Raw genomic sequence first — 10,127 nt, 5'->3', positions numbered from 1 at the left:
AATGCTTTTTTCTTTCAGTCAGGGAAATGCTTCTCAAGTCAGCTCAAGTCCGAAAGTATTTATTGAAAAGCCATGAGAAGCTACAAGAGAAATCTAAGTTGTTGCTCCTCTCAAGGAGGTTTCAATATCAATGTCATTGGGAAGGTCAGTATCTTACACAACACTGTTAGTTACAGAGCAACATGAGGCAGTCTGAGTTTGGGCCAAAATGAACATTTCTAGAGGTAGAGTTTTGTGAACTGAATGCCTTTTGTGTACGTCTGCTTCACGTGTCCTTTCACTGTTAATCCTGATAATTTAAAAAAAGGAAGGAGGAAGGAAGCCTGGAAATTCATGGCATCGACCAGCCGCACATCCTAACAAATATTAATTATTTTGCCTTGGGTTGGGCTGTGGGTTGCTTCCAGACAAGCACTCAGCTATCTTCTTTCTGGCTCTCTGCATGAACTCCACATTCCCCCTTTCCCTTCGTATGGCGGTGTACTCATAAGCCTTGAGCTTGCTGTAGTAATCGGAGAATTTGTTGTAGAGGATGGAAATGGGCATCCCGTTGAGGATGATCCCGAAAGCAATGCAGAGGAAGGCAAAAAGCCGGCCCAGGTGAGTCTCTGGGTACATGTCTCCATAGCCCACAGTGGAGATGCTCACCTGTGAGGGAAGGAAAGTAGAATGGAATTATCAGCATCGAAAGGGAGAGAACCAGGCAGGGAGAGATGTCTTCCGTCCCGCTGAAGGCGCACGTGGGTTGTATAACAAACAGCTCCTCACGGAGTCAGCTTTAGGAAGTACTGGAAAGGTTGCCTGCAAGACCTGGGGCGTGGAAAGAACATAAGCTTTGGAGCTGAAAGGCTTGGGTTTAAACCCTGTCACTTCGCAATTTTCTTACTTACAATACAGGGGAGTTATATCTACTTTAAAGGGTTGTTGTGAAGGGCACAGAAGAATAATGTGTGTGAAGTTCCTGGTGTAGATTAGGCTCAAGAAATGTAGGTCTTTGCCTCCCTTCAGCTGGGGCCAAATTTAGGACGGAGTCCCTGGATTTGCCTACATGATACACGTACGGGAAAGAGCTTGGGCTTAGAACCAGTCAGACCTGGGTTCAAGCCCTGACTCTGACCCTTCCCAGCTGAGTGACCTCGGGCAAAACATTCAGAGTCTCTAAGCCGTGGTTCCTGCACCTAAAACAGGAGGATGATAACTAACTCTCAGGATTCTTGTGAAGACGAAATAAGAGAATGATTATAAAGCACTTCACACACGCTTTGTCAGGCACGCAAAAAGCATTAAGCAACCTCCTCTGTGGTCCTTCTCTCATCCTTAAAATAGAGACAATCGTAATAGTTCTCAGAGTTGTTATGCAGTTCAAATGAGATATTTTACATGAAGGTGCTTTAACTGCAAATGTCTGGAGAAACACACTCATTATTTTGTGAAGGGACTTTTGTAAGACGTCACCGACCAAAAATATGTTCACCCTGCAGGAAAGTCTTGCCATCACACTTGTCACACTGCTTTAAATTCCACTAATTAGAGATTTATTTAGGTTAACAAGCTTCTGTTTTGAAATGCAGATACCCACGGGACTAGTTATCAGTCGATGTAGCCGGAGAAAACCCAGAAAAATCTCTCGGGGCCTGTTTCTTATGCCTCGTGTACTAAGACTCCCTTTGGTCCCCAGACTCTCGGCAAAATTACTAGAAGCCTTTTAGGCAGGGCTGTCGATTACAGTTGAAAAAATTGTGTATCGCACAGCTCCAGGGGGCAACATTGGCTTCAGCGATTTGTGTCGTCGCACAGTCTTCCAGCACATGCTTTTATAAAATGTACAGTCACCCTGTTGATCTGTACAGAGACAGCCTTTAACTTAGAAATGTAAACATTTTTGTTTTGATGAGGTAAGGATTAATTTGAATCTAGAGTAAGTAGGATTGATTAGTTAGAATGAAATGGGCCAGCTGGGCAAATCTGGTGGAGCTGGTAAGAACCAGAGCTCCATCCAGCCCTTAACAAGGGGAAGGTTGCAGCTCCTCCTGGCTTGGGTGACACATTACCTCTCACTCCTCCGTCTCCGGGGAGAGAACTGCTGAGGGCTGGGCTGCCCTTCTCACAGTGGAAAAACACAAGGCAGCATCTAACAGAGGCAGGAGGGTGTCGACTGGGTTAAGGAAGCAGGTGTGGCACTAGGCCACACGGGTCTGAATCCACTTCCCAGCTGTGGGATTTGGGCAAGTCGCCTAAATTCCCTCTGCCTCCGTTTCTACTTTTGAAACGTGGAGAGAATAACAGTGCGCACCTCACAGGATTGTTACAGGAATTGAAGGAGCCGCACAGGGTGTGTGAGGGATAATGTTCGTTCTTGTGCTTGTTAGACCAGCGCGCTGTGGAAAGAAGCTCCTCCCTGGCTCCTGCGAATGTTGTGTGAGGGAGATTGGGGGGAACACTCTGTCTCCAGTAGAGAATCTGCTTTTCCCACCTTCTCGACCAAAGGGCCATGAGAGGCAGTGATAAAATAAGATTGTGGGCTAATCTTAAAAAAAAACAACAACAAAAAAACCTTGCTCTGTGTGTGTGTGTGTGTGTGTGTGTGTGTGTGTGTGTGTACTTCTTGTCACAGGGCACGCTGAAAGTAAAAGAACCCGAGTCAGATCTCTGTCCAGGTGTGTGAACAGCTTTCATTTGTCACTAACCCTGTCACTCGCACCTCTGTGTGAATGTTTAGCCAGTTGACTTTCCCTGGAGGAGGCCTAAAGGGAGTCTGGATATAAGAGCGAGTGACAGGAAGGGGGTAGTTTCAGAACAGGAAGCATCCATGAAAGGTCAAAGCAGAGGCTTTGGTATAAACCAGCACCTCAAGGGTCCAGGATTTGGGGGAGGGTCGGGGATAGGAGGATACAGAGGAAGGAAAGTAATTGAGACAAAGCACCTAATTTAAGCTTGCGCTCAGTCCCCACACTGGCTTTGCTTCTCTCCCGACCCCAATTTCTTTTTTTGGCTGAACTTTGAGCAAAAAGTCAAAAGGAAAGAGAATTGGCTGAAGGAAGATTAAATATTTGATGTGCATAATATGGTCTAAATATTTTTGTATGTCTTAGATCTCTATTTTTAGAGAAAAGATCTCTTCTGCTACGAGATTCTGTATGACTGATTCTGAAGAGTTTGTTCAAAATGCATAGCTAATTTATGCACTGTCTGTTTGACTCAACCGGTGATCTGCTTCTTGCTTCCTGGCTCCAGAGGAACTCTGGATTCCTTGGCTTTTGGAAACTTTTTCTCCATGTTCCACAGGCCAAACCATTTCTCCCTGAATGAGCATGAAAAATGGAAGGTCCCAGAAGGACCAAAGTGACCTCCCAGAGTGAGTTCTCACATTAGCAGGAGTGGGGTTTGGAAATGTGACTGAAATTTCTGCATCCATCTTAATATCCTGAAAAAACTGACTGGCCAGCCACTCTGTAAACTGGAAACTTAACATTCCGTTGAAAATTTACATATTTTCCCTAGCCATTGGATCCCCAAAGCCAGAATGTAACCTTTCCCTAGCAGCTCACCCACTAATCAGCAAATCCTGACCCACTAAACGTTACAAGGAGAACAAGCATCCAGTTTTTCTCTGAAACTTTAGAATAACTCTACTTGAATTTCTCCTTCAGCAAGGAATGTTTGTTTCCTTCATAATGACCTACGCACAGATTACATTTTAGCACCCAGTAATCCCTGCATCTAGGAATTATGATCTCAGGGAATAAAACTGATTTTGCAAAAGAATTAACACCTCTTCTTAGTTTTCCCAAAGAATTCGAGGTGGTAAAGAATAACATTTTCTGGTTAAAATTATTACATACTTCAATGCATGTTGTCCTTTAAAGGATTTAGCTTCAAAGGCTCTACTTAGCTTACCCATGCTGCTGTTGCTACAAATATTTTAGGAATTCCTCTCTGGGATTATAATCTGCACAGAGGATTCAGTGGCATGACCTTGAAACAAGTGCTCTTATCCCCCTTGAGGGTTAACTCTAGGTGCCGGTCTTCAACTCAAGGGTCTTGACTATTTAAGAATATTGAATCCACCTTCAAAAAAGTAAAGATTTAGCCCCACTACAAAGAAGTATTAATAAATGGACATGTCACAGGTGCTGAAGATAATTCCTCAGTGGAATTCAAAAAATGTTTTGATCAGTGGAAGCGCTATTAGAATGAGGTCATGGGTAATCTCCTTGAAAAGAACAACTGGCCTCATCCGTATATGAAAGTTCTGACATGTACATAAATTGTACAATAAGGGGGAGGTGTGCAGAAGCTAAGGCAATTTTGGGGTCTATTCCTAGAAAGGTACACAATAGTGACAATGCCCTCCACATCCTCAGCTTACTTGCTACTTCTCCCTGCCCTCTACAATTCTATCATGTCCCACTCAAGTTACACTGGCCAACAGGAGGAGTTTAGAGAGACAAGAGGGGACCACCCCAAAATCAGGAACCCGCCAGATCAAAAGTTTTAAAAGTGCCTAAGAGCCTTTGCCCCCCTTTATGGCTCCTGTGCTATTTCTGAAGAAGCTAGGAGAACTTTAATGCCGGTGTCTGTGCCAGACACTTACTCATTATCTCTCAGCCCTAAGCCCGATACCCTTCTATGCTCTTTTTTTGTAATTCAGCAGCTGGGAGGATGCAAACTACATTTTCTCAGATTTCCTTGCCTGCTGTCTTCTGGTTAGGTTCTGCCAATGAGAGACACGGTTGGGAGACTAGAAGATGGAATGAGGAAGTAAGAGTCTCTCTCCCTGCTTCTGGTTTCTGTCATCATCCTTCAACAACAGCAGATAGCTATGGCTCAGGCATCTTGCAGCACACCCAGCACCAGCCTCGTGATGCCATCTTAAGGGTCCGGCAACAGCTACACAGTGGTTCCTTCTCTGTACTCCTAGGTTTCAGTAACTCTACCTTCTCCCATTGTCTCCCCAGTTCTGGGGCCAACACTGTTTCCTACAGTTACCAATCTTTGGGTTATCTCTCTTTCTCCTTTTTGCTCTTCCAGCCTATGTATCTATCTCCCTGTATCAAATTCTTTCTGTTTAAAATATCCCATGTTTTGTTTTCTGTTATCCTAATTCACCTTCCAAAGGGGTCTTCTCAAAGCAAGCAAGCAATCAATAAAAATAAAATAAAATAAAATAAATCTCAGTGATCTTCTAAGTGCCACCTATTTGCAAGGAAATGATAGCATATTGAGGAAAACAAAGGTAGAAACAAGGTCTCTGGGCTACAACTATCTGATGCTTCAGCTAGAGATAGTTTTCGTTAATTTTTGAAGGAATGAGTTCATGACATAGTTTCCTATTTAGTTTCTACAGCTTTAACTTGCTCTGGAAAGCTCAGAAGGAAATGGTCTGTTGAACAGTCCAATTGTCCTTTTCTCCTTAAAAACATAGCCACAACAGAGGCCAAAGCTTACGGCTTCATCATAGAGCTAATTGTTCTTGTTGAGCTATGCTGAGCATTTCCCACACCCAGGCAACCCGGAGAGTCCCAACACGGCTGGAGCTGCTCCAGGCATGGGCCTGTTTATTTGGACACTCAGAAACTCTCCCAAGATAGAATGGCTGACCCTTTTGTGCATCTTACAGCCTCTCTCTTTTCCGCAGGAGAGAAGGAATCACTTCTGTTTTATTTTCCCAAAAATGAATCTGGAAGCAAAGGTTATTGCTTCTATGTGATAAAGGCTATCAACTAGTCAGATATGGTAGCTTCTATTTATTGAGGGTAGAGTACAGGCTAGTGTTTTTACATATGTTTCCTATTGCATTAGTGCTTACAAATAACCTCCATTTGACAGACGAGTAGGATGGGTCTATCTTATATCCTAATGCATGAACATTTGCAGACATGAGTGTCCATGAGGGATTTGTTCTGCAGCTGTAGGAGAATTCACAATAATGAAAATTACCGTGTTTCTCTTAAAACCCCAAGTTGAATTACAGAGGAAGGTTGCAGGATCCTTGGCATAGAGAGAGGGGAGATGATTAAAAACAAGTCAGATTTTGGGGTTGTCTGAGAGTACTAAAAACACATGGACGGAGGGATTAAAGAACCTGTCCCTAATGTGGGTGAATATACCACAAGGGCTACAGCACTGGAGTGGGGCAAAAAAATATCAATCCTGTTTTTCTTTACCTCTTTACATTTTCAATGTGTGAGTGTATGTTTTCTGATACACATAATATATTTGAGCAGTAATATCTTAATGCAGTAGAATGATTGTATTACTGGACCCAATTCTTTGTATCTTCCTGTATCCAAGCTCTTTGCCATATAACTTTGCAGTGCTTTCCTACAGTGAGTGGGCTAACCTGTTCTTCCCTTTGACTCTGAGTTTGGCCTTGTGACTCGCTCTGGCCAATGGGTTGAGCAAGTGTCATGAACAGAAGCTTATCAGTGCTTGCATGATTGGGCTTGCACTCTCTCTCTCTTGCCCTTTGCCACGGCCATGGATACATGCCTGCTGGATGATGAAAGACCTAGTCTCCTTCTTCATCCAGCTGTCAGCCAGCTGACCATCAGACTGTGATGTGAGCAGCTGACACCAGTCCAAGGTTCTTCTAACCTTGTACTTGAAACCAGTCTGAGTTGCCGACTTGCAAACTCACAAGGCAAATAGATGCTTGACATTTCGAGCCACTGAATTTTGGGGTGGTTTGTGATGCATTGTTATTATAGCAATAAAGAGCTTCTAACTTATGATTAACTACACACATATTTATCATGGGTGTGTGCTCAGAATTTTTTAAATTATGAGATGTATGATCAATAAAATGCTTGGAGATTATTGGATCAGAGTTACTTTTAGGATTCTACTTCTCAGATTCTCATGTCTGCTTGGTCACGTCTATTTAGATGACTTCCTTCTCATCATTCAAGATTTAGTTCAATGTCATCTTCTCCAAGAAGGCTTCTCTGACTATTCCACTAGTCCATCAAAGGTAGATTCTGCCACCCAGATCACTCTCTATCCTATTATGCTATATAAGACACATTCATATCTGAAATGATTTATTATCTTTCTCCATTAGGATGTAAACTCCATGAGGGAAAAAAATTTCACTTTTTTTTTTTCCTTATTACTCGGTATCCCTAGTATTTAGAATACTCCTTGGCACACTAAGTGCTCAAAAAAAATCTTGCTCACCTCCAGTGCTGGACACCCCATACCAAAAAACTAGCAAGACAGGAACACAACCCCACCCATTAGCAGAGAGACTGCCTAAAATCATACTAAGTTCACAGACACCTCAAAACATACCACTGGACATGGTCATGCCCACCAGAAAGACAAGATCCAGCCTCATCCACCAGAACACAGGCACCAGTCCCCTCCACCAGGAAGGCTACACAACCCACTAAACCAACCGTAGCCACTGGAGGCAGACACCAAAAACAACGGGAACTACGAACCTGCAGCCTGCGAAAAGGAGACCCCAAACAGAGTAAGTTAAGCAAAATGAGAAGATAGAGAAATACGCAGCAGATGAAGGAGCAAGGTAAAAACCCACCAGACCTAACAAATGAAGAGGATATAGGCAGTCTACCTGAAAAAGAATTCAGAGTAATGATAGTAAAGCAATAGCAGAATAACTGAGGCAGAAAAATGGATAAGTGACCTGGAAGATAAAATAGTGGAAATAATTACCACAGAGCAGAATAAAGAAAAAAGGTTGAAAAAAATTGAGGACATTCTCAGAGACCTCTGGGACAACATTAAATGCACCAACATTTGAAATATAGGGGCCCCAGAAGAAGAAGAGAAAAAGAAAGGGACTGAGAAAATATTTGAAGAGATTATAGTTGAAAACTTCCCAAATATGGGAAAGGAAATAGTCAACCAAGTCCAGGAAGTGCAGGAGTCCCGTACAGGATAAATCCAAGGAGAAACACACCAAGACACATGTTAATCAAACCATCAAAAATTAAATAAAAAAATATTAAAAGCAGCAAGGGAAAAGCAACAAGTAACATATAAGGGAATCCCCATAAGGTTAACAGCTGATCTTTCAGCAGAAATTCTCCAAGCCAGAAAGGAGTGGCAGGACATATTTAAAGTGATGAAAGGGAAAAACCTACAACCCAGACCTCAGGACACATACAGACTAAGTGAGGGGATGGAAAAATATATACAATGCTAACGGAAATCAAAAGAAAGCTGGAGTATCAATTCTCATATCAGACCAAATAGACTTTAAAACGAAGACTATTACAAGAGACAAAGAAGGACACTACAGAATGATCAAGGGATCAATCCAAGGAGAAGATATAACAATTGTAAATATTTATGCACCCAACATAGAAGCACCTCAATACATAAGGCAAATGCTAACAGCCATAAAAGGAGAAAACGACAGTTACATGACTCTAACACCCCACTTTCACCAATGGACATCATCCAAAATGAAAATAAATAAGGAAACACAAGCTTTAAATGATACATTAAACAAGATGGACTTAATTGATAGTTATAGGACATTCCATCCCAAAACAACAGAATACACTTTCTTCTCAAGTGCTCATGGAACATTCTCCAAGATAGATCATATCTTGGGTCACAAATCAAGCCTTGTTAAATTTAAGAACATTGAAAGTGTATCAAGTATCTTTTCTGACCACAACGCTATGAGACTAGATATCAATTAAAGGAAAAAAACTACAAAATACAAACATTTGGAGGCTAGACAATATGCTACTAAATAACCAAGGTATCACTGAAGAAATCAAAGAGGAAATAAAAAAATGCCTAGAAGCAAATGAAAATGAAAACACGACAACCCAAAACCTATGGGATGCAGCGAAACCAGTTCTAAGAGGGAAGTTCATAGCAATACAATCATACCTCAAGAAACAAGAAGCATCTCAAATAAACAACCTAACCTTATACCTAAAGCAATTAGAGAAACAAGAACAAATAAAACCTGAAGTTAGCAGAAGGAAAGAAATCATAAAGATCAGATCACAAATGAAATGGACAAATTCTTAGAAAAGCACAACCTTCTGAGACTGAACCAGGAAGACATAGAAAATATAAACAGACCAATCATAAGCACTGAAATTGAAACTGTAATTAGAAATCTTTCAACAAACAAGAGCCCAGGACCAGATGGCTTCACAGGTGAATTCTATCAAACATTCAGAGAAGAGCTAACACCTATCTTTCTCAAACTCTTCCAAAATATAGCAGAGGGAGGAACACTCCCAAACTCATTCTATGAGGCCACCATTACCCTGATACCAAAACCAGACAAAGATGTCACAAAGAAAGAAAACTACTGGCCAATATCACTGATGAACATAGATGCAAAAATCCTCAACAAAATACCAACAAACAGAATCCAAGAGCATATTAAAAGGATGATACAGCATGATCAAGTGAGGTTTATCCTTCACTTGATCATTCCTGAAGTGAGGAATGCAAAGGTTCTTCAATATATGCAGATCAATCAATGTGATACACCATATTAACAAACTGAAGAATAAAAATCATATGATCATCTCAATAGATGCAGAAAAAGCTTTTGACAAAATTCAACACCCATTTACGATAAAAATTCTCCAGAAAGTAGGCATAGAGCGAACCTACCTCAACATAATAAAGGCCACATATGACAAACCCACAGCCAACATCGTTCTCAATGGTGAAAACTGAAACCATTTCCTCTAAGATCAGGAACAAGACAAGGTTGCCCACTGTCACCCACTATTATTAAACATAGTTTGGGAACTTTTAGCCACAGCAATGAGAGACAAGAAAGAAATAAAAGGAATCCAAGTCAGAAAAGAAGAAGCAAAACTGTCACTGTTTGCAGATGACATGATACTATACAAAGAGAATCCTAAAAATGCTACCAGAAAACTACTAGAGCTAATCAATGAGTTTGGTAAAGTAGCAGGATACAAAATTAATGCACACAAATCTCTTGCATTCCTATACACTAATGATGAAAAATCTGAAGGAGAAATTAAGGAAACACTCCCATTTACCATTGCAACAAAAAGAATAAAATACCTAGGAATATACCTACCTAAGGAGACAAAAGACCTGTATGCAGAAAACTATAAGACACTGATGAAAGAAATTAAAGATGATAC

At 41.3% G+C, this 10,127-nt stretch overlaps 1 protein-coding gene across 1 annotated transcript in view; it reads right to left on the bottom strand.

Moving 5' to 3' along the window:
* Positions 1-366: 366 nt before the first annotated feature.
* Positions 367-10,127, bottom strand: part of KCNV2 (potassium voltage-gated channel modifier subfamily V member 2) — a 15,333-nt gene continuing 5,572 nt past the window's right edge. The window contains exon 2 of the mRNA XM_024126757.1: positions 367-648. Within this exon, the coding sequence (XP_023982525.1) occupies positions 367-648 (282 nt within the window). The remainder of the gene's footprint in view (positions 649-10,127) is intronic.

This window comes from Physeter macrocephalus, chromosome 9, assembly GCF_002837175.3.
Source record: "Physeter macrocephalus isolate SW-GA chromosome 9, ASM283717v5, whole genome shotgun sequence".
NCBI lineage: Eukaryota > Metazoa > Chordata > Mammalia > Artiodactyla > Physeteridae > Physeter > Physeter macrocephalus.
Note: the sequence above shows the minus strand (reverse complement) of the source record. Positions and strands in the feature narration are given on the sequence as shown.